The sequence below is a fragment of the Lissotriton helveticus genome, chromosome 3_1, assembly GCF_964261635.1.
Source record: "Lissotriton helveticus chromosome 3_1, aLisHel1.1, whole genome shotgun sequence".
Lineage (NCBI taxonomy): Eukaryota > Metazoa > Chordata > Amphibia > Caudata > Salamandridae > Lissotriton > Lissotriton helveticus.
Window position 1 is genome coordinate 2049542816 of NC_136061.1, and position 25911 is coordinate 2049568726.

General features: G+C 43.3%; 1 protein-coding gene across 4 annotated transcripts in view; it reads right to left on the minus strand.

Annotated features, from left to right (window-relative positions):
- The window catches only part of NTRK3 (neurotrophic receptor tyrosine kinase 3), a 1749208-nt gene that overhangs the window by 1071920 nt on the left and 651377 nt on the right, over nucleotides 1-25911 (minus strand). For all 4 annotated transcript variants that reach the window (XM_078683168.1, XM_078683167.1, XM_078683169.1 and 1 more), the window contains exon 4: nucleotides 2420-2488. In XM_078683168.1, coding sequence (XP_078539294.1) covers nucleotides 2420-2488 — 69 coding nt within the window. The remainder of the gene's footprint in view (nucleotides 1-2419; nucleotides 2489-25911) is intronic.

Here is a 25911-nt window from a genome sequence, read left to right on the forward strand (position 1 = left end):
CAGTCCGTAGCGCCGAGACACCCCCGGGTATTTGTGCGCTCTATAAATCGCAAAAATAAATAAATAAATAAATTTTGCTGGAACAGGAAATGTTGAATTTAAACCTAACCTGAAGAATATCCATAAGTAAATGAGCATACAAATTTTAAAATGCAGTTACACTTTTCTCTGTGGATTACACTATTTCCATGCTACTAACCCACACATGTACTTTCCAGAACTCTATGCTGTATATGTGGTGTTATCAGTGATGTCATCAGTGATGTCATCAATGATGTCAGTTAACATGACAGGCGTTATGTAATATGTGCGGTCATGAGCAATGACTTGGGGGTGCACAAGTAATAAAGCCTGATATAGTTTGCACTCTCTCAGAGCGCCAGATGATGTGTCTCATATCTACATTTAAAATTCTAAATTTCACTTTTAAATTCCAGCAACTGAATGAACATTGCAATCGATCATAAGTCGATCTTTAGAACAGTATGAAACGTTTAAGTTAAATAGAAATTCATACAGCCAGCAACATTTGGTGGAAGTTTTAAATGGATCTGGTCATACATACAAATTATTTTATATTAAATAGGTAAACATTACTCCGTCTTTGGGGTTGTAAACCTGTAGCTTTTTCCATCGTATTTTCCAATAAGTGGAGCACTAAATGAGTCTTTCTTATCCTGAATGAGCCTCTTTTAAGTCTCCCCAGCAGGTCAGCATTGGAAAGCCGCATTGATTTTCCATCCAATTATTCTTTGAGGTGAAGATTCCACACCTTATTAACAATTCAGCAGACTATTGTTTGTGCCTACATATGCCTGACGGTGATGCTACCACTCCTCCTAAAATGCGCATATAGGATTGATAGTGAATTGTTGAACGCACATTATTCTGACATTATTCTGACAGTCGCTCTCACTGAAAGCTGAACTTGACATCAGACAAAAGTCAAGAAAATGGTTTATTTATAAATTCAAATTTTTAATCAAAGTGACTGGTCTTTTCGGAGTTGTGGCTTCAGCAAATAAAAAGCGATACCGTGGCAAGGAAAATCTGTTAAAATTGGTTAGTAAACAGCATTGTAATCAGCATCATTGGAATATAGCAAGCCATCCCTGTTTTTTTTCTTGCTTTTTAGTCTGTAGAAGAATATATATTTTTTTCTTTCCTCCCCCTAGAAGAAATGGGAGTTGATTTCGAAGTGGCAATTGTTCATATAGTGAACTGGTCAACCTGGTCTTAAACTGGTGCAACGAGAAGAAATTATTTATTTATCCTCGGTTTTGCTGTTTCTATGTGTGCTGCACACATAGGAAGAGCAAATTGGCATTAGTGATTGTTCATGTGCAGGAAGGTGTCCCTTCCTGCACATAAACAATCGTTAGATAATGACGAGTTGCAACTTCTGTATGTGCTGCATTCTGCAGCACACATCAAAGTTACAAACTGCAATTAGTGATTGTTTATGTGTAACAAGTGACACATTCCCGCACATCAACAATCATTCCCTGCAACTCAGGCACACTTGCACTACTGTGCAAGGGTGCCTGTGTTGGGGCTAGGCAGCTAAATTTAGTGCCAGTGCTAGGGGAAATGTAGGGATGTGTCATATTATTGTAAGTAGGGTGCATCCCCTCATTTTCATAATGTCGGAGCATGGTGTTACCAATTGTGGCGTAACTCTGTTCTCTGTCATTCTGTTGTGAATATGTCCCTGCTTTCTCTAAATCTACTTCATGAATGAAGAATGGTTTGTGAAGCTTCCTGCACTGTTTAAACACATATATCAACCTTTGTGTGAGTAGAATTAAATGTGAAAATGTGGTGGAAAACGTCACTACAAATGTTTGTGAATGTCTACAAACTTACACTTTTGTGAGCGTTAATGACCTATTCAACTGCCAGCTCCACTACTGGGATTACGCATGTTCTCATTTCTAATTCTAGATTAATGACTGAAGAAACTGCTATTGAATTTCTCACAACAAAAATGTCACCAATTTATTAATATCCCACTTATTCTTATTCTGTGAACAAGGATTTGAAATTATTACGGTTGGAGTTCTGTTCATTGCAAAGATCATCTCAGTCTTTAATTCACCTGGATTTAATGTGGAAGGACCGTAGGTCGTTAATTGAACTGGCATCTGATGGGAGTGTAGTTTGGGACCATCGTTTATGGACACCACCATTTTTTTTTTGATAAGGTAGTGCCTTTTCTGCAAGAGTTTTGATTGTACATTGTTTTCAACTGGTTGGTGATAGGAAGAATCTATGAGCAGGTGTTGTGATTGATGTTTAGGTTGTGCTTCTGCTTTAGGTTTCTTTGACATACATAGTACAGACTTTGAGATTGGTCATAATGAGGACACATCCCTTTTTAATTTAAATCCATGTGTTGCCAAGACATGTATGTACTTACAGTTCTTCAAGTTTCAGATTCTGAAATAGTTGCCAAGACAAAGTGGTCAGCCAGTTACCAGAGAGATTTCTGAAAAAGAAGAAGGAACACACACATTAGAAGCATGTTTGTATAAATAATGGAGGCTAGCATTCAGTGTCTGTTTTCCCAAGCGTTATTAGGACACCTTCTCTGTAGACACCGTGGGCAAGAATTACAATTTTTTAAAGAACACATTGCAGCAGCCAGATTTGGTGTCCTGTATTGTGCAAGGGGGAAAATAGTACAGAACTAGGAATATTTTCAGTGCATCTTTGTATTCCAAGATAAACTCAAAAGTCTACAAATTGGGTGTGTGCTGTGCTCTTCTGCACACATGCAATATGTGTTGTTTTTATTTTTGAGAAATTAACATATTTCCCCTTGTTTAATTGTATCTTTTCATGCAAATCACTGTCTAGCTATCTTTGTAGATTGGGTTTGTGTTAAAACCTTTGGCTGTTTGCGCTTATTCCACATAAAGCCCCCTTCACACAAAGCAGAGCAAAGCACTTTTTGCACTGAGAAAAGGGCACCTTTCCAGTGCTCAATATTTGTGCCTAAATATGTGACCCTCTACATCTAATGGTTATCACCAGGAATGATAACATGATCTGGTGAAAACAAAAAGAGCTGTAAATGTTATTTAAATTACCTGAAAATATAATATTTGTCAATTAAAAAATGCAACATCATGCATCATACAAATGATAGTATTCTTCTTTGTTATCGAAAATTGGGATATTGCCAAATGCAAAAATGCTGTGTTACAGCATGTATCAAAAACTATATTCCTCCTAGATAAATCTTGATTGTAATACATTGATTCTACATATCAGCACCAGTGGTGTAGCAAAGGTAGAAGTAAAGGCAGGCTAGGGTAAACCCCGAGTCAGTCATCTTTGGACTGTCCCTCTTCAAATGATTTCATCTGCCTACATATATATGTATTTTGACGAGGAGACCTCTCTCACCCAAGTTAGCACTTCTAGAATGTATTGAGAAACTTGAATTAGGTGCAAATAGAATACATCCCCGGCACATTGCGCTATCATTTCTTTAGACATAATTCATACTTTCAAACAACAAATCATTTTCAAGCTTTTATGCAGACTCAGTTTACTGCTGTGGGTGACCATGTTAGTGCATCTAACATCTGGAACTCATTATTTCCCTCAATCAAATCGTTGGCTGCTATTAAAACCTTCAAAAAAGAGTTAAAGATCTTTGGGCCAGATGTAGGTAATTCCGATTTACCTACTCTTAAATACCGAGTAGGTAAATTGGAAGTAGGCAGATGTAGGTAATTTTTATTTTTCAATTACCGAATCTGTAAGATTCGGTATTTACCGATTCTGTAAATACCGAATCGGTATTTCCCATTGATTTCTATGGGCCTTGAAGCCCAGAGGAATCAATGGAAAATACCGATTCGGTATTTACAGAATCGGTAAATGCCGAATTCTGGCAGGGGGAACGGGGTGTCACTTTGACACCCTGTAGCACCCCAATTGCAGGCTTGTGTGCCATGTGGCACACATACATGCCCTAAGGGCATGTCTGTGTGTCACATGGCATAGGTGTACATGCACAGATGTGCATGTACACTGGAATTCGGTATTTTACCACCCAATAGGATTGGGTGGTAAAATAAGAAATCCTAAGGGCCTGTGGCACTGCAAACTGTGCCACCTACATATGGATTAACAGAATTGGTATATTTACCGATTCAGAAAAATACCGAAGTGGTAAATTTACCGAATCGGTAAATATACAGATTCTGTCAATTCCGAGCCACCTGCATGTCAAAAGCCAAATACCGGTCGGTAACGGCCGAAATCAGCCGTTACCGACCGGTATTTGGCTACCTACATCTGGCCCTTAATGTTTTAACTTCATATACAAAAATAACTTTGCTAAAAGTGCTATTGTGCCATCATAATTACTTCCCTCCTGACCATTGCACTTGATTGCATATTTTACATTGGTGGTTACGCTTCAAGTCATTTTTCGTGTAGCCATTTGTTGATTATTCTGTGTAAAGTGCTCTGACATCTAATTAGGTCTAGTTTATGCCAGTGCTTAACTTGTAAAAATATCACTGTCACTTCCCAACACCTGCACTACATCTGACATCACTAACAGCTTCTGTCATCACTGTCAAATGTCAGTCCCAGCTTGTCTTACTTATCATCAGAAGGGTGAAAATGTGGACAATTCCTGGCCATCACAAGGTTTAGAGAAGGCATGGCAGCATTAGTTTTATGTACTATTTTAGTACATTGAACTGTTAAGCACTCTACTATAGTGTATTGCTTAAAACTAGACAGACAACACCACTTTTATGAATAAGTGCCAGTGTTTGAAAATAAGTGCCAGTCCTGAGTAATGGCAAACGCCAGCACAAATTAGGCACTGCTTCACCCCATTTAAACTTCTAAATAAATAAACAGATTGTATAATATTAATGGTAGGAACATTCTTTCTAATACAAGGAGTCACAGTGTACCTGCATGTCCGTCCTGCATCTTTATCCTCCTGTAAAGGCCCAAGTGTAGGCCTCTTCCCTGTGTTTAGTTTCCCATTCTGGCATGAGCCTAATTGTTAGCATTCCAATACAAATCTTCTAGATCATTTCTAACCATCGGCTTATTCACTTCACCGTAACAGAAGAGCAGATCAAAGAACAGTTTAAATAACACCCACACTATACTATCACCTTGATGCACTTACAAACTATTGTCGGAAACCTGGAGTCATGGGTAAACACCCTCTTAATAGACCAAACACGAGAGAAAGAAAGCCTTGAAATTTCCAGCATGATTTCTAGTTGTTAAAGAAAGCAATTCACACAGAATTACTCACATCTGCAAGAAGAATGTTGAAGTCCAATGCTAACACGCAAAAGAGAGGTTGCATAGTACAGTATGTTGAAGGTGAAATGATCAATAGATGTAGCAACAGAACCAACGACTAAACTGGCAAACTGCTTGGAATACATTGGGTATTTGTAAACAGTCCCATTATGGATTCACCCTAATAACCACTGCTATGTCATAAGATACCCACTCACAGAATCCCATGCAATCCCCTCAATACAACAAAACTAGAAGATAACATTTAAGTGGAATTAACAACAGGACATCTTGAAAGAAAATTACCCTTCACATTCCTGTCACCTGAAATGCTTATAACTTTGAATTTAATAGCTAGCAGTTTGGCTAAAAGTGAGATTAACCTTGCAGTAGCCTTGTGATCTTTTTGCCACTCTAAACATCAACAAGAGGAATATGATGAGATCTAAGAATAAATGGTCTCAACCACACATGATTCAAAATTTTCCACTCCCTACACACATTAATATCAGACTATTTTATCTCCGCTTGTTTGAATGTTCTTGAAGCATAAGCAATGGTCACCTCTGCAGAGCTCTTCAAAAAGTTGTACATCCCTCCACATAAGGATGCAGGGCAGGAGCTCACATTTTTATTTAATGAGCTCGAAATTTGCTTAGCACAGAATTGACGACACAAATCAATTTTTTGAGAGGCACTGTGTAACATTCTGTGAGATTGTGCAGCCCTTCAATAACTTTGCATAACATTTACAGAGACTCAAGAAGGAATACAACTGATCTATGTCCTTGGGTGCAGCAGCATTGACAATGTTACTGACCAACCCCGGTATTGGTCTAACCCCTTGACCAGTGGCAAAACCTCAATCTTCTGCTTCATTAGTAAGAGAAACACTTATGTTTTCTCAAAGCAATAGCCTTAACTTATAACAAGGACATATATCTAGCAACAAGAACATCATGTTCTGATTCACAATTGGTGTAAGTCAAAACATTGCCCTGAAAGACAACTACAAAATTAAAATCTTTTTTAAAATCTCATAATTCACAAACAAATAGGAGCAGCAGAGGCCAATCCAAAAGGTTTGCGGCGGAATCGAAACCTACCATCACATGTAACAAATACCATCAGATAGCTACATTAGATGTCTACTTTACCCCCATTTGATAACAGCCAGCAGATCTAACTTAGTGAGCCGTTTGGCCTTGCCTATAGTGGTGATGAGGTCCCCAATATTTGAGAACACCAGTCTTTCCACCAAAATGGCATAGTTTAAGTAACAGAGGTCAACACACAGGCATAACTCATCAGATTTCTTCCTTTTTTGTCAAAATGATGGGGAGAAAGCCAAGGGATGGCATATATGGGCTCCATTATCTCTGGATCATACATATCACTGTGGAGTTAAGATAGTTCCCCTCTCAGAAGGTACAACATCTTTATTGAATTTGATGCTGTGCATTAAGCACTTAATCTTGCCAAATGTATTGTGAAATATTAGATATTTCACTACCAATGAATTTGCTTACACTAACCTGCAAATCGACCAGTATAATTTTTCAAAGCCTAATCACTGTAACAAAATCTGCTTGCTGCACCCAACCCAATATATTAATGCCTTTCTTGGTAACACATACTTTATCTTCATGTTTTTTTTCTTTAAATATTATTTCTGTCCAGAAATAGCCTGTGAGATTTAGTGTCTTCCTTCAAATGCTGTCATAGCTAGATTCAATCATTTTATTAATGTTTTCACATACAACTGTCGGGCGGGCATACCCACATGCATATCGAAACAATCCACTCTGGGTGGTATTAAACTAAACCCTAAAGCATCCCCCCCTTTGCCACCACATTGCCTTTGTATTGAACAAAAGAAGCAATAAATCAGTATTTTGCAGCCCCAGTACATTATGTGTAACCTTCAGACTGCCATTTATAATAAGGCGATAGGCCTGGAGCTCTGAGGTCATGTCAGGTTCCTGTTGCCTTGATTCAGATACAACCAGAATTGGTTCCCACATTGTGGTGAATTTGTCAGAGGCACCTTGCATGTCATATGCTATTTTTCATTGGTTAAGAGCTGCCAGATTGTTTGGAGCCACATGGAGGTATTCAGGGACAGGTCCCTCCCCAGAGGCCAAAAATGGTCTGTTTTCCTGCTAAGAGAAGGTGAGACATCCTTTACCCTTTAGCGGAATAGAGTGGATATGACCTATTCCTTTTTTCCTTCTGACTTTCTGTTTTTCACTATGTGCTGCATTTCGTTTTTGCTGGGTTTCTAACCCGGGGCACGTTACCACTGCCGATCAGTTCTAATGTGCAAGTGCTCCCTGCGCAAATTGTGATTATGATTGGTTATCTATGGTTGGCATATTGATTTACTGGTTAGTCGCTAGTAAAGTGTGCGGTGGGTACCCAGGCCTGTAAATCAAATGCTTCTAGTGGGTCTGCAGCACTGATTGTGCCACCCACATGAGTAACCTTACTATCATGTCTCTGGCCTGCCACTGCAGTGTCTGTGTGGGCACTTTTGAAATGCCATGTTTACCTGGCCAATGTACCCACTTTTATAAACACCGCAATGCCCCACCTTATAGACACTTATTTCGATTAAACGTGACGCATTAGGGTTTTCAATGTTATTCCACTCCCTTATATATATAAATTCAACTATTCATATAGGTCACAGTGTCAAGTTTAAAAAGAAAAGAAACAGCATATCCACTACAATCTATAATCTCCACCTTTCATACACTAAAAAATGTGAGGAAAGAGAGCTTGAGGAGACCATAAAGAATGATACAGCATTGACAGATGCAAAAGTACAATTAGAAAGGATTCAGGCTGAGCTATTGGATTATAAAACGTATATGGTCAATCAGAAGATCAAGGGCCTTAAGAAGAATCTAGACTGCTTCTCACACGAATGGGCATTTCCCTACGTTGAGGATCAATATTATGAAACACCCGTAGTCCAACCACAGCAGCCGAATTTGCAGCGAAGGGGTCAAAATTCCTATCGGGGGGGTCAAAGACAGCAGAGACGGACACCACAAAACTGGGTGTTTGATAACACCAGCAGCGAGGAGGAAGAAGCTGCCAGTCGCCCTACTACATCAAATCAAAGTAGAGTCAATTTTGTAATAGAAACAAGATCAGATGAGGATTTGGGTGTGTTGTTGAGAGCTTTTTTAGGGCAAACCCAGAGAGATACACGAGGGGGAGGGGGGCCAGCCCTGAGAGGAAGAGCCAGAGGCAGGGCCCAATTCCAACCAACATGGCAGACATACTCCCCTCGTATAACACGCAGCAGAGGCAGAACATTCCAGTCATAAATCAAGGGATTGACCAGGATGTCGGAAGCCCTATTGATATCGTGGCTAATTTATCCAGCCATGTTCTTACACCTGCTGAAGTTAGAGTTCTTAATAAAGGACTCGGTTTTGTTCCGACCCCCAAACATGATAGTTTCACGTGTAGAATGGAACTTTCTGAGATGATGAGAAAAATCAAACTCCATAAGTTCTTTGCAGAAAAAGAAAGCATTGTCCCTTCAGTGTTCGATACAAATTTGCATCGCCCCTCTGGCTTTTGCCCCCCCCATTTCATCTCTTGGCCCTGAGGTGGCGGTTTTCGAACAGCGTGTACTCCACGACATCAAAATCTTGGAAGAAACTCAACAGCGACACCGCACATCTAATATGAGCAAGGATGATTGGGCAGCTGTAAGGTCACTCCAAGATAACCAACTGGTTATTAAACAGGCCCATAAAGGCAAAGCGGTAGTTGTTCTTAACACATGTGATTATGAGGCTGAAGTATTGAGACTTTTGGGGATCCGCACCAATTATCACCCCTTATGAGAGATCCAACGCCTGAACTCTTGCATGTGATCACGAGAATGGTGGCGGATGCTGTAGAAAAGAAGTGGATTACACCTAAAGAGGCTGATTTTATTGTCAACAAAAAATCATGGATACCGGCATTTTACATCTTGCCAAAAATCCACAAGCCTCAGTGCCCACCCCCAGGACGCCCAATGGTTTTGGGTATTCAGTCTGTGTTAGAACCCCTTTCCCAATTTGCGGACTTTTTCATGAGGGAGGCGGTCATTACTCAAGACTCTTATGTACAAGACACAACCGACATCTTGAATATTTTGAAGGATGATGAGTTTGATTCTGAGTCCCAGTTACTGGTGACTATTGATATTGAATCACTTTACACCAGCATCCCCCAGGATGCCACGCTGGTGGCACCAGCGCTTGCCCTGGGGGACCTTGAGTGGTTTTATGATACTCCTCCTTCCTTTGTCATGCAATGTATAGAACTAGCACTGACAAAAAACTTCTTTGAATACAACAACCAGCTGTACTTACAGGTGTCTGGGACCTCTATGGGGGCCACATTTGCCCCAAGTCTGGCCTGCATTTATGTGGGCCAGTTTGAGGTGAATGTGGTCCACCATCCTGCTAATCCTTATAGGGAACACATCTCCCTATGGCGGAGGTATATTGACGATGTCCTCTGTATCTGGACAGGTACATAGGACCACCTCTTAAGCTTCTTGACATGGCTCAATCAGGCTGATGACTGCCTCCGGTTCACGCGGTCCATTAGCAGTACCTCAGCCATGTACCTGGATATGGACATCACAGCAGTAGGACGGAGATTGGCCACCAGTGTGCATCACAAAGTAACGGACAGGAACTCCCTCCTCCATTACCGGTCGTTTCATCCTCGAGCTCTAAGGGATAATCTCCCGGTGGGCCAGTTTTTGCGCTATCGGCGCAATTGCTCCGACACTGAAACCTTCATGGAACAATCTGAGGAATTGGTAAATAAACTATTAGTGAGGGATTACCCTATGAAGAAAGTGAAGAGAGCCCGGAAGAGAGCGCTCAATACCCACCGGGAAGCATTACTGGAAAGGAATGTAAAAGAGAAGCAAGACTGCATACCAGTGGTCACTACTTTTGATCCATTCTCTACCCAGACAAGACAAATTGTAAGGAAACATTGGTCTATTCTTGATACAGCTTCGGATAAAATGCCACCTCCGCGGTTTGCCTTTAAAAGAGCCCCTAATTTAAAGGACAAGTTGGTTCATACCCGCAACCTTACTGTCCCAGTGGCTAGTTCCCTCCCAGCTGGACATTATCCATGTGCTAGTTGCTCTGTATGTATTTTGACCCAGGTAACAAAGGAGGTAACCTTAAAAGATGGCAGGACCTGGTATCTTAAACATACAACATACAGAAGCACCTCAGCTCAATCAAAGTAAAAAAACTTTCCGCAAGCCTTGTACAACATTTTAAAGAAAAAAGACATGAACCAAGGAATCTTAAATGGGTGGTCTTGGAGAGGGTGCTGGGAGAATCACACAACATTGACAACATATTGGCTCGAAAGGAGGCTAGATGGATTTACTCAGAACAAGCAGACAACGAGGGTCTAAATGACCTTATCGAATGGAATAAGGTCAGCAGATATTGATCCCCAGGGATAATTAAGTTTAACAAGTGGACTGATAATGCGATGAGGATTATTCATATGGAAGATTTGGGATGGGCTCAAATGTATGTCAATTAGAGCAGGCCTTTGTAGGCCACCCTATTTTGTGAGATGAGTATTGGAAAGATGCTTTGTGAAAGCTGTGAAGTGATTGAAGATCCTCAATGATTGGTGTGATCATATGTAATTGATAAGTGGAACCCATTCATTGGGGCCATGTCCTCTTTGATGATTGATGTGGATGGAGCAGTATAACGCCATGATTGATGGCTGCTCTGGCCCCCACACACACTATAGCCAGGTTTCACTACATGTTAAAATGGCCGCCGCAATTGCAGCATTTTAATGTAGGATGTGGTGACAGCATGTCTTGAATATTGTTAACTTTATTCAAACTGCCATCCCTTACAAAAATGGCCGACACGAAGAGGCAGCGAGATTATTGAAAATACTGGAAAGGTCCCCTAGTGGAATGTTGAGGTGGCCGGGAGGCCGCGGTAAAAATCGCAGAGGGATCAGGGGTAAATATTTGTGCCCTAATGTACTTTACCAGACTGTCAGAAATGTGTAAGGCTACACTACATGTTAAGATGGCCGCCGCAATTACAGCTGCCTCGCGTCTCGAGAGTTGAATGACGCGGCTGTTGGGCGGAACGAGAGGGGGAGCTAAAATCAGATGGAGTGTGGCGTTTGGAGTCGGAGCTCCTAAACAACACCTGTGGGACACGGCAGCGGTAAGGGATAGAATTCCGGTCTGTATATTTTGGCTCAATTTGGGGCAGCTCATAGAGGTGAGCAAGTTGACAGGGCGGAGGCAATACGTGGGGTGCTCATCTTTGTAGATAGTTATACCTTGACGAGGGACACTTTGATCTTGAATGTGATTCTAAGATTGTGACTTGTTTTTGAGAACAGGTGAGAGAATCGGGTGAAAAACACATAAGATGAAGTAAAAGATCATATTTGATGTTCGAAAGTTTTGGTCTCGATGGTGCGATACAGAAACTTTGTTTTTATACACGCCTACAGAATTCCAGAGTACGGATGGTTTTCGCAGGGACACGTGATCAGCTGACACGGATGACCCATAAGGGAGGTTTGTGGGTTTGTTGTAACTTCACAACCTCCAGGTAATTATGTTTCAAATTATCTAAGTGCCATTACAGTTCTTGGCAGTCACTATGCCTGGGATGCAGGCATTGGACCAGATTTTTTACAACTGGCTTATTTTATCTACATGTCATTGTCTACCATTACAGGTGTTGAATCTAAACACAAAGTGAATGAGTGAAAGGATGAACCCCTGTTAGCACTGATGAAGTTGTAATAAAATACAGCAACGAAACATGTTGGCAATGAAGCATTAGGTTTGGTGTAACAGGAACCAATTTTAGCTTTGAATGCTTGCAGCCCAGAATAAAATTGGAGTGGCTATCAAGCTTTTCAATTTTAATGGTGAGTGTTGGACTTGGCCCTTCTGGCAGGTTCACCCCTTTTTGCTTTTTTTATGGTGACCTGCTGTTAGTGATTTTTGGCTTCTGCGCACTTTACCCCTGTGTCCCAGGGTAAAGTGCATGCGTGTTGTGAGGTTGGCCTGCCCTCCCATAGCAATGCATGGGGAATGTATGTGTCCCTGGTAGTTCCTGATGTGTGGGGAGTGCAAGCTCGAGTTTGGTATGTGCGGACTCGTGTGATTAAATGCTGCCCGATGATGTGTGCAGCATGATTGTGTCTAGTGTGGAAGTGCCACTTCTAGAAGTTGGCATGTCTGTGTAATTTAGGTGAAATGACTGGCTGGCGTGTGATTGGCTGGAGCTGGATGGTGTGCCAGGCTCCAGGAGTCAGGATGGGTCTGCCCCAGTGGTGAATGGGAGATCTGCATGTTGATGGCCGGGGAGGAGTGCACCTGGGACCTGAATAGGGCAGGGCTTTCGCCACACAATGCTGGCTCCACCCCCTGTGGTGCGTCTAATGTCCCTAGCTTGGCCAGTGAATGGAAAGGGTGGCTGACCACAACAAAGTGCTCCAAAACCAGTTGCATCTGGTTTTACCTTCACCCTGCACCTAAGGACAAAGGATTTCTGCAAAATGTTCTTCTCCTGACCTGAAGAGGGGGGCCTGCTGCTGCTGGGCACCAGGAGGATACCGCCACTAGGGACTGCCTCCCAACCTGGAGGGCCCTGTGAGCTGGATCCTGGGCCCAGCCTTGGCCCCCCCTGTCTACCTTCCTACAGGACTTCCTGGACCTTTTGCTTCCTACAGCGCCTGGGGAGCACTATATCTCTACTGCTGGGGAAGTGCTGTGTTTTCGCCCCCAGGAGGACAGCTGTTGACCGCAGAGCAACGCTGCACTGTGGAGAAATCCCCGCGTATTGGTACTTATTTCTTTAACCCCTGACGGGTGCCCACCCCGCCAGGGACCTTGTACCCGCTTTTGCACCCTAGCGGGTGCCAACCCCAACAGGGATATTGTAATAGACCGGGTACCCACCCCGGATTGCAGCCGACTGAGAAACCAACCCTGCGGGCCACCGCACTACCTGCGGCGACCCGGAAGTACTCTCGGCTGAACCAGAAGTCAACAGGAGCCCACCCCGCGCTCCGGTGGAGGAAGGAGAAGAGCCGACAAGATCAAGAGGACCGAGCCCAGCCGCCCGAGTGGTGCTGCTGCCCGGGAGGCTCCGTCGAAGAGGTGAGCCCCGGAGTGCAGCTGAGGGAAGCAGAGAAAAGCCCCGCCCAGCCAAACCCCAAGGAGAGCACCAGCACCAACGGCAGACAGCCGGTGAGTGTCGCGGAGTCTGGGGGGGAAGCTCCCTGTGTACTCGGGTGCCTGTGAGAGGCACCGGGGTATTTCAAGCCCACGAGGGCTCCGGGGGCATTGGTTCCTTTTCCCGAGCCCACGAGAGTCTCCAACGACGGGGGCAGTTTTCTTGTTTCGAGTCCACGAGGCTCCGGGGGCATTTGTATGTTTCGAGTCCCCCGAGAGGGACTCCACCGAAGGCGCAATTTGTATCTAGAGCCCACGAGGTTCAGGGGGCATTTTGGTTATCCCTAGCCCAGGAGGCTCCTATGCTGGTTCTCGCCCCATTGTGTGTTTCGAGCCCACGTGGCTCCCCGGTGTGTTTGACCTCATTGGTGATTCAGCTGCCCAGCACTTAGTGGGCAGCTACTTCGTTTAGGCTGGGAACTTTGGAGTAGTTCTCCTTTGGCTGCCTGCGCAGCCTGCCCTGACTTTGCTGGACAGAGGGCGAGTGAGGCCCCGAAAGGCCAGGTTGGCCTGGGGTCAGTTTTATAATATTTTGGCGCAGATGGTGTACCTGCCTAATGTGATTGATGCAATGCTTTTGCCCATGCCTCTAAATATGTGTTTTCTATGCCTAGGAGGTTGTTTGCCCTAGAAGAGTGATGCTAGTGAGGTCATGGTGCTCTGCGTGATATTTACCTAAGGTGTTTTAGCATTACGTAGGTGGTGTTTACCTGTTACCAGTGACTATTGGTTGTGTGCTACATGTGCTAATTTCGGTACTACAGTTATATGTGCTACGGTCTAGTTCTAAAAGTAATTACTCCTGACAGCGGGCCAGGTGGCCCTGTCCCATGTAAATAATGCCCTCTACTTCTGCCCGTGCCCATGGCACCTTGTAAAGTATATGTTTATTATCTAATGTTTGTGGTATAATACAGACTATTTTTTATATATACCCTTGTGTGGAGTTTCCTATGTGGTGGGCCTAGGGTGTTGTTGCTGGGTGAGCGCGCAAACACTTTACACATCGCCTCTGAGATAAGCCTGACTGCTTGTGCCAAGCTTCCAAGGGGGTGAGCAGGGGTTATCTTGGCGGGTAACTTCCTTGCCCTGACATTTTTCACTATTGTAAGGACTATCTCTCCCTTAGGTTATCATTGGAGCTGTCTTGTAACTTCTTACAAGTGTAACTTCCAATTGGGAAGGGATAGAGATTTGGAGTTTGGAGTCACTGAACTCACAATTTAAAAATACATATTTTAGTAAAATTGGTTTTTGAACTGCGTGTTTTAAAATGCCACACTTAGAAAGTGTGCATTGTCTTGCTTTACTATTCTTTGCCTCTGCCTGCCAGCGGAATCCACGTCTGAGGGAGAGTGATAGTGGGGCTGTTTGTGTATTTTCTCTAGGCAGTCATGTAAAAGGAGCTGAGATGTGCCATGCATGTCCTGAAGGCCCATCACCAGGCTGCTGGGTCTGTCTGGGCTAAAGTGGTGGAAGGAGATGTCACTGACACCTGAAAATGCTGTCTCCACCGCCAGTAATGTGTCTTGAGCCAGTCAGGGAACGACAGGGTCTTGTGCACTTCAAAGACTTTCCTTTGAAGTTTGCCTACTTCAAAGGCAGAAACTTGTATAAGTGCTGAAGCTGTGACACCATAACTTCAGAACACTTCTGGACTAAGAATATTCTGCCAAGAAGAAGAGCTGGATGATCTAGGAGTGGAACTACCACTCTGCTTGTTGCGTTGTTCTGCTGGCCTGCTGCTTGCTGCTTCTGTCCTGGGAGTGAAAGGACTGGACGTTGCTTCTAGATCCTGCTTGACAAGGTTCTCCAAGGACTTGTGTGTGCTTTCCTCCTCTTAAGAAGTCTTAGGGCAATCAAAGACTACATCTGCAGCCCCATAACTTCTCTGCTGGGAGTTCTGACCAGCCAAGTGGTGCCAATTCCAGTTATGCACCCTTGAAGGTGGCTTTTGCTTCAAAGAACGAAGAAAATCCACACATCAGGCTCCAGCACCTGTTTTTCTGATGCAACACTGCTGTGCGGTAAAAAAAACAATGCATCGCCGTGGCCAAAGAATCGATGCAGAACTTGCCATGTGGCTGATGGATCACCGCTGCCTGAGCCCTGAGCACCGTGTCTCTGACTTCTGAGGAACTCGTTCCGACTTTGACTCAGACCCTGCTGTGCAGCTGAAGAATCAACACATCACCTGCCTTACAGTTGGAAAATAGAAGCTGCTCCTTCTCTGCTGCCGCTGCATTGATACAGTGTGTCTGGATTTTCAATGCTTCGCACCTGTGCACCAAGTTCTTCATCAATGTTGCCAAGCAGTAAGGAACTGAGGCTGCGTGTCTGGAAGTTAACAGATCACCTCTCCTCACAGTAAGGAACCAACGTCTCACCTCCCATAACACTCGATGCACCACCTACCCTGCACTGCAGTAAGGAAACAATGGAAACAATGCATCATCTCCCCTGGCAGTAAGGAACCGACACATCTCCTCCCCTGGGAGTAAAGAACCTATGCATCGCTTTGCTGTTCCAGTGCCTCACCTCACCTGTGCCTGTTTTCAACTTTGATTTTGACGCATCCTAGGTACTTTGTGATAAAAGAGACACATCCACAGGTTCCTATGGACTGAACTGTGCAGAACCTTTTAAAAGTGATATTTTTACTTGTGTATGTTAGATTTCCGTAATTTTAGTCTTGTGTTATTCAGATAAATATTGGTTATTTTTCTAAACTGGTGTGGTGTCCTTTTGCAGAGATGTCACTGTGTTACTGTTTGTGTAGGTACACATGCTTTACACATTTCCTCTGAGATAAACTTGACTGGTTGTGCCAAATAACCAATGTGGTGAACAGGGGTCATCTTGGTGTGTAACTCCCTTACCGTGACTAGAAGGTAGGGTCCGTACTTGGACAGGGTGCAAGCCACTGCCAACTAGAGAACCCCACTTCTAACATAACTCGTCTGTCCCCACCTTGTGAAACAATGTAATCAGGTAGGTATTAAAAAACAATTTACTTTAACACCAGAATATGTGTACAAAATATATCTTTTGCTGTTAGGTTTATCTCTATTACGAGCTATAAACCTGCGATAGTGCTGACTGACTTGATCCCGTTACGCCATTGCAACAACAGCAGGGTTAATAGATTGCAAATAATTGAGAAAGAGGAAAAAAGATAGCTGAACTACAGAATAACACTATAAAGCTGATTTTCACTTGAAGAACACTGTATAGAATGCAAAACATAGTAACCTGTCCAGTGACCTTCACAATACAAACTCTTCTCTGAGATTCAAATTATATTAAGCATGCACATCACTCAAGAATATGGCCTTAACAGAAATTCAGAAAATATCAAGTGTGCAAATCGCTGAAGTATATCTTCATTGTTCCTTGAAACAAAATACAATATTGAGGATGTTCACAGAGTATAAAGCATGGGTGTCACTGAATAATCAGCACATCTTCTAAGAGCTGCACTGTCTAATAGTTTGCAGCTGGGCATGTGGAAAGCATTGTGGAATCAAGCAACAGATCAAGTTTGCTAAACAATCCTACTCTCCTCTGAGCAGGTGTCAATACTGATAAACTTCCTGGCAAATTTATTGAACACCTCTCCTTTAAAAAATATATATATATAATAATGTACACTGGCTGTGGTATCAAGTGTAGTTACCCGATTCTACAATAACCAAGACTTGAAATGCTTTAGCCCCAGACTCGGCTCAGTGCGAGTCCGCATCACTGCTCCAAACACCACCTCGGCCAGATGGGAGAAAAACTGAACGCAGCTCAGAGGCACCACATGGACAAAGCAGATAATGCATCTAGTGAGCACACAGTAGCACACCTTCCCAGGGGGATCAAGAAGCATCAAGGCGGATGGACAAAGCTAGGGCGCATAGAAGAAGGTCCTCTCTGGACAATGACTTAAAATTAAAACCTCACGAAAGTAAAATAAACACAGAAAATCACCCTCAACAACAAAGAGAACAAGGAGTGGCAAGGGATGAATAGATTAGTCTGGGCCACTGTGGAACTAAATCGAGAAATAGAGAGAAAGGGAGGCATGGCTAAACAATTTGAGGTAGCTCAAAAGTAAATAGGTTGATGAACTTAAGGGCCCCTCGTTGCTAATTCTGTGTAGTCCATTGCTAATGCACATGGTACAGGTTGAACAACATAGGTTATTGAAGGAGAAACAAGTGAAAGCCGAGGATACACTGCCAGACTGCTGGTAGTGCACAGGGCATAGACAAACCGTTCCATTAACAAATCCTAGCAAAGATGTCTCACACAACAGAAGCCCACCAAACCCTCATTCAAGTGTTGACTTGAATGTGTGGGGCGACTGCACAACTAGAACACATGCTCGTGCCCGTCTACACCGGGAAAGACTACGAAGGACTGCAGGCAAAAGAAACCCAGGTCTACAAGGAAAATATGTTCGTTGCGTTATTACTTCCTGTTGTGTTTTGTTAATGCTTTCAAACGGTAATGATTCTTCTAGTAGTACCCGACATTTATTCCTGTTTATATATTGTCTCAAGATGTCTTTAACAACAAACTCCAGGACGGAAAAATCCAGGTTCCAGATCTCATCAGATATTTTTCATTGTCATCTGGAGTGCCTCAGTGTTTTTTAGTGGTCCATCATGTACAGCTGCACTCGTTAGTCCAATGTATTCCTAGTACACACGACCAATCTACGTCTTTCTGCGTTTGCAGGCATTGTTCATGGTAAAAAAAAAAAAACGAGCTCCTGTGCTGAACCAATTTCCCGCGTTTCACTAGCCGAATGTGACCTTTTTACTGCAAGGCACCAGGCAGCAAGGAGCCAGCCAGGAAATATGCATTTGTCTTGATACACATTTGCTGATGGTTAAAGCAGAAGAATGGATTACGAAGATAAATACAGCCGCTCTCACTAAATTAAATAAACGGCCACCAAAAAATTAACAAAATTAGCAACATTTGATAAATAACTGATTCTGTCACAATAGAAGAACCTGCGTAATAAAATAACATATATTACCCATTGTTAGATTATCGCAGTATAGCATGTTTTAGATGTTTTGGAACAAAGACACAAATGCAATAGGCAGAGATTTTTTTTATTTTTTACCAGGGCAGATGAAGTTTTTGACAGTCAAAATATAAAATGTATAGTGATGTATAGCAGTTGGAAATAATGAAAATATACAGTTTCTGAGAGAAAAATATATTTTAACAGGAGGAGATTCAAAGACTACTTTACAGACTGTAGAACAAAGACTAGAGATCATTTTTCACATAAGGTGCATGGTCCCAGTTTATGGATAATTGCACCCAGACTGGGACCATGCAGCGGAAGCCGTTACAGATAAGCACGGTGAGGCGGGGCAGTGCGCTACGAGGGGGGCGTTGACAGATGAAGGAATAGGTTTTATTTATTTATTTAATTATACCTATACTGTTGTCTGTCACCTTCACCCCCTCCCACCCTGGCCCTGCCCAGCGCATTTACCTGTGCCGGCCGCTGCTGTGACCATGTGCTAATTCCATCAAATAGTCTTCTCCAGATCTGCTGACTTAAAGTTAGGTTGTGGGCAGGTAGATGCGCACAGATCTGCAAGCTGTGCATATGGGCTCATTGACTCTAAGGAAGGGCCACGAATACCCCCAAGATGGTGGAAAAAATTCTCAAAAATTCCTATACTATCAAGCGACCTCAGTTCTCCATCTCAAACGTGCAGCACACCTAGGAACCAATGCTCACATCATGCCCCCCCTCTTCCAATGAGTATCTGTACATGGTCATGCCATCTTTTCCATGAAAGGTGTGAGACAATGAGTTCTGCCCATCTAATCTGCCCAGACTTTTCACATTTTGATCATTTGTTTTTCAACTTTTCACCTTGGGACGGCCTCATAACCTGGGACTCACCCACAGTAAACTCATAATAAATGAACATTGCGTGTTTACCACCAGTGTCTGCCTTTTAAGATAAGGCCACTGAAATGCAGTAACTGTAATGGGCACTTGGCTTGTTTCATGTGAGCACACATGTGTGCACATGTGTAAGGTCTGCGCATGGGAGATGGGAATCACGCTGTGCCTTTACAACACCAGAATTAGTACAAACATGTTGTTACCACTCGCTCGTTTAGCATGCCAGTCGTTACAACAACTTTCTTCAGGGAGCGCATTGGTGGAGTGGTGTTCGATTTATAGTCCTACACCTTTCCAACTCTTGCGCAGACTGGAGTTGAAACAGTAAATGATGCTATTCAAAAGTCAAGCGTCATCCCTAAGAAAAGTTGTGGTAATGACTTGCGTGCTAAAGAAATGCATTGGAATGATGCATTTGTTCTAATGCTGGAGTTATAAATGCATGGGTGCTAAAAGCCTACGGGCTTCCATCATACAACCATGGGAGACTCCTGTCATGTGCAGCCGGTAACTGTGCACAGGTAGCCTGTCACAGAGGGGACTCTACAGAATTGGATATTTACCTGGGGTAGGCCTCAGAATGTTAGTGTACACTCATAGGGAAATTCAGTGTAGTTTACTGTCTTGTCTGCAGTGACACTCCATAATAAATCTATGGGGAGGGCTGCCTTAGAGTGCAGCCTTGCCTCCCTTTGGCCTACAGAGACCAGTGACATATCGAATTGGGGTGCAACCTCCGTGGGAATAAATTCTGCAAGTTCCAAAAAGATACTTGTATAGCTTGTGGATCATCCAGGGTTATCATATTTCACTGGCTCAGCTCAGGATCAGAGCCCAGGCTGTTTGTCACCCTGCTGTGCCAAATGAATTACATTATTCTCCAGCAGCACAAAAAAGCATCGCCATACAAATGGAGCAATTAACAGGGCTTCCCTCAGCTCCTGGGGAGGAAAGGGGAGGGGCAGAATGATTTGCGTCAACCAATCTGCTGCCACACTGTACTAGGGATGTTCTGCCCAAGCTCACTGAACAAAGGAGGGAGCCTAGACCTCTGAAACCAACACAGGAGGGTACTCCCTTTGAAGACTTGGTGATAAAAGGCCTTAGCAGTGATGTCAGTGAAGTGCAAAGCCGAGACCCCCAGAGCAAATTTGACTAGGGACTCCTCGGTGACACCATTTTGAAATGTCCAATCAGTCTGTGCAGTAAGGTTGGGACAGGAGAAGAGGTTTGATGTGGTGGCCCAGGATAGGCCAGTGGTGTCTCACTTCTTGACGCTACCACCCCCACTTAAAAGGTCTTGCACAAGGGGAGAACTCTCTCTTGGCTGTGACTTTCTGTGGACACTGGGACTGGAGGTGGCAGCCATGGACTGAGGGAAAGAGAAACCACCTAACATCCATCTGGACTTAGGAGTCTGACTTCAGTTGCCCCAAGACCAGTGGGTCTCTCTCCAGGACCAGGGTAGCTGGTCCCCTCACACCCATTGAGGACTAGCTGTGGGAAAGACTGAGCTTCTGTTCCAAGGAGATGAGAAGTCCAGAGGAACTAAAGTACAATGGCTAGCACAGAAATCCAGTGGAACCAGCCCCCAGCATAGTTAGCTGTCATAGAGGCCAGGAGGCCTAGAGAAAGTGTTCCAGTTGGCTAGGGATTACCACTGGGAGCAACATGAGCCCAAAAGCATGCAAAATGGCCCAATGGGGCCCAAACTAACGCCAGACAAAGAATCTGTTTTTTGACCCTCCAGCGAGACCTGGAGTGTATGGACATCCATTGAATGAGCATTTCCAACTCCCAGGATGGCCGAGGCCTGGAGCATGGAGCATCTTTAATTGTATTCACTGGAGGGAGCATGGAGGCGCATCCAGAGAGCCTTTGGACCACAACCGTCAGGCCAGTTTAATATTGGGGACTTTGGACCCCAATCCTGGGCCACCAATGGCTGAGGAGAATGGGAAAACGCCATTGTGCTACCCCCAGAGAAGAGATAAGGGGGGGCGGGTTCCCTTACCTACTCCTAAGATCTGGAGGCATGGGGTGCCTGGGTGGGCCTGGACACCACCGAACAAAAAGGAAAGCCATAAAGCTGCAATGGAAGAAACATGAAGCAAAAAAAACGCAGCTGCTCTTCCCGCAGCAGCTGCAGAGACTCTCATCAAATATTCACTGCTCTGGCGAAGCACTCCATAATACCCTGTGGTGTTTGATGTTGATTATGCATTTCTGCTGCTTGAGAGGGCTCCCAGATAGTGGGGCCACAATCAAGAAGGAAACAAAAGCACAGAGGAGCTGTTGAAGCGCTGCAGCTCCCCTCCCCAAAGAGGCCCAAAGAATTTTAAAAAATACCCTCAGTCTGCAGGGTCAGAAAAGGATGGAACAACCTGGGACTCCCTGCGAGATTCAAGCATTCTCAGGCTGGAGCATATGTTCTTCAGCTGGGAATGCATCACCCTCTAGGGGTCAAGTCTATTGCGGTAGCTAATGTGGCCTAATGCTGTCTAAATAGTGGTCATGTTGTGAAATGCTCTTTAGTGGCTGAGCTATGGTCACAGCCTGTGTGGCCTGAAGGTGTTTAAAATAATGTGCATGCTTTACAGGCACCCCATCAGGGAGAAGTTTATGTTTACATGCTTGGGGATTCAAAGGTGAAGCTCTCCAGGGTCTGTTTTGATAATTGTGTTTTCAATGGTTTAAAATATAGAAAAACCACCCAGACCATGGAAGGTTTGTTTTGTAAATGCTTTATTTCATTAATCATGTTGACAGTGAACAAAATGTATATGAAAAGGTACATGCTTTATTAACGTTGATAACTGCATTTACCCAGGGTTATTATTAATTATTGCATTTACTCCTAAAATTATTTTTGATATATGGTTTGTTCAACTTGACCCCTTTAGGGGGTCAGACGTGATTATGTAATTTCATAAATAAGGAATATTCCTCAGCCTAAAGTCTGTTTGTAAGTTATTGTGTAGTATTGAGTAGTGTGTGTGTGTGTGTGTGATAAATGGACTTTTCCTTTTTCCAAAGAAAATGCACAGACTGGACTATCATTTATTGAGTGTTATTATTGCTTTCCAGCGAATGGAGATTACTAGTCCACACCACCTCCCTTGAGTAGGTCTTGGACGGCTCTGCTACGCTAAACTGAGAGAGTCAAGTACTACAATGTGGTGTTTGGTTCCCAGTGAAGGGCAAATGTGGACCCATTGCGTGCGCAGGCCACTCAACTAATGGCCTGTTTCCTTACAAAAGCAAGCTACGGTATCCTCACTTAGTATGGGACAGAGTTATTTTCTGAACGCCGGAACAGGGATCCATATGGTCATCTCTTCTACCTGCCAAAAAGGTTCATCTGGGTGAGTACATTAACAGTGAACAACCTCCTACATGGTGTACACATTTAACTAATACAAGCATGTGCACAGGCAATGGAGATTCTGTCTTTTGCATAGGGCCATGCATCCCATCAATAAGGATAAATGTACTGCAAGAGAGGGCGTTCAATCTAGATTGCAAAAGGGAGTGTATGAAGCCCTCTGTGATATGAAACACTGCACTTGAAGGGTACCTACCTCAGAGGCACAGTTTAATAATATGGCTGCTGGGTTGTAATCCTTGCTCAAACATTTTGCTAAATCTTGTATCTGCTCATTGTTATTTATATTGCACATACATAACTGAGAAGCAACAGAGACCTGTACATTTCTGAAGGTTCAGTGACTATTCAGCATTACATCCATCAAGAGGGGTTTGTACATATTCATATTACACGTTTCATATTACACACTGTAATAATTTTAGACACTAAGTATCATTACTAATATCACACATGTTGTGTCGAAAGCAGGATGACTTCCTACCTCGCCAAATTTCTAGGTGAGCAACTTAGCCACTAGACAGCATTTTCAAAATTCGTTCACACCTCTCTGTGCCTAAGTTAAACTGAAAAAAATGAGTATTGGGAAAAATCATATAAAGTGCTCTATTAAATGACAGATGAAAGCAAAAAAACACACAAGGGGGCCTCCCTTAATAACTCCATCTGTTGCTTCCCTTAAAGTTTAAAAAACGTTAACACGCCATGTATTGGAAATACACGTTTTTCCCTGCAGGCGATATAACGCATGGATGGGCTTTTGCAATAGAACGATACTGAGGTGGAATAATGAACACGCATTACAAATGTGAACGTCGCCTTATTGTATTTATTAGGAGGCGAAATACATTGGGATACGGAAAAAGAGAAGTGTGAAGACCTCTTCGGAAAGAGATTTACTTTGGATTGGAGAACATGATTTTTCCCTTTAGTGCGATTTGTGCGTTTCGGAGTAGTTTAGGCCTATACAAAGGTGCTGAGAACTGATAAGGGAACACATCCCACATTTGTATTGGGGAAAGAATAATTGATCCAGGTCTTGAAGAGGGTGGTTTTAGAGCGATACTTCCACCGAAACGTGCATTACCCTTCCTTGGAGGTCCCCAGAATTGATGCAAGAATTGAGGAAGAAAAGGAAGATGAGCTCCATGTTTGGACAATAAGAAATTAAAATGTACGAGTAGTTGAAAGAAGTTTGTTGGAGTGGGTATGAATGGTGTGTATGGGAAAGCTTGGAGTGATGTGAAGATGTGACTGATGAATGTATGAGTTTTATTGTATATTCACTATCATATGTTTTGGTAATGTGATCTTTAAACGATGGAGTTTTCAAAAAGTGATACAAATAATAACATATTAAATGAATGTACCAAGTAACTGAGCTGGGTTAATAATGTATTGGATGATTAAAACTAGCAAGAAGAAATACAGGCTGTTGTTACATTGGGACCACAATTTTGGCCAGAAAGGTTCTTAAATTAAATACTATTATGAATACACTTTAAAACAATAAAAATAAAAATACCATCTGTGTTAAGAGGTTATGCAAATGTTTTTTTTTATATCCAAATAGTATGTCAGTCTTGAATATTAAGTTTCACGAAATCGCGACGCATGTATAAAAAAACCTGTGAGAAATGGGATTATGGGACATAACTTGTCATTTCTCCCTGTCACTTCTCTGGCTGCACACCAATTGCAGCCGTGATTAACAGGCTCTACCTACTTCTGATGTAAAATTACAGTTTGTTTTTCCTTTCTTGTCTGTGCTTGAATAAATAATGTGATGTTTGCAAAATGGCGGAATGTTTTTAAGTACTTTGTGTTCCTTTTCGCTCACAGCACATTTAATCATCTGTATATGGTTTCAAGGGGGTTGGAGGCCAATAGGTACTGTTGCTTCGAGCACCTCAGCAGTTCAGTTAAAGCAGTCTGTAGATCTGGGAAGAATTGTCATGAAGAAGTATCCCGTGCAGAAGTATAGTACCACCAGCGTCTGTCGCGTGACCAGCAGATGCTAGATCTGGAAGAGAGTTTGCGTGTCACTCTAGCACGTGGGCTCGACCTTGCAAACAGAAGGAGAGACGGCGGAGTTGGACGAGCCGAAGCCAAGGTGCCGAGCGAGGTAAACGCAGAACAGGTAAGTCAGCCACCTGTCTTGCTCCTCAACTATTCCTAGCAGAGACAGATCATTTGGCGGAACCCATGACAATTTGCACTGGACTGGTTTCTAAATTAATGTAACATGAGCTGCAATTGTTCACACGAAAATAGGACATGCTAGTAAATGCGCGGCAAGTACAAATGAAACTATTGCAGCAAATGTTTCGCATTGTGCTGTGACCAGATTCGTGCTTTGCGGCATGAGGCATGCTCACTGAAAAGTGTTGTTTTCCAAAAAGACGCAATATGCCTTCCCTTGTGAATAATAATGAGGCAAAAAATCAGATGGAGACTCCATGTAAAATGAGAGGATGAAGGCCAACATGGAACAGCATGTCAGGGGGTTCAGATGGAAAAGGTCTTGGGAATGTGTGGCACTTCGAGAGTAGGAGCACAGAGGCGGGGTCTTATCTCCTGCTTTCGGGATGTGCATGAGAAGTGCATGTGAAGGCTGCGGTGCAGGGCAGGCAGGAATCGCTTCCGGTCTCGGGAGCTTAAACTTCTGGGCTCTTTCTTGAGCATCCCTCTTCATCGGTGTGTTATGTCGTTCCGCACTTTATAGTGCTTAATGCTGATTCGCTATTTTTCACCAGCCCTCTTCCTGAACCTTATTTGTTTTTTTTCTGCTTTTGTTCCTTGGGCTATACAGAATCTTTGAGGGAATTCTTTTAATTTCTGCAGGCACTTCTTTTGTGCTCCTCTGGTCTGGCCCAACTTACTGCTCAGATCCATATCTCCACTCTCCCAGCTGGCTACCGTTCATCGCTTCATTTGCTGCTCAGACGGTCTTGTGTGGTCCGTTCTTCAGGACTTCTAGGTCTACAGGTTTTCTTCCTGGTGGGAATTTTAAGACCA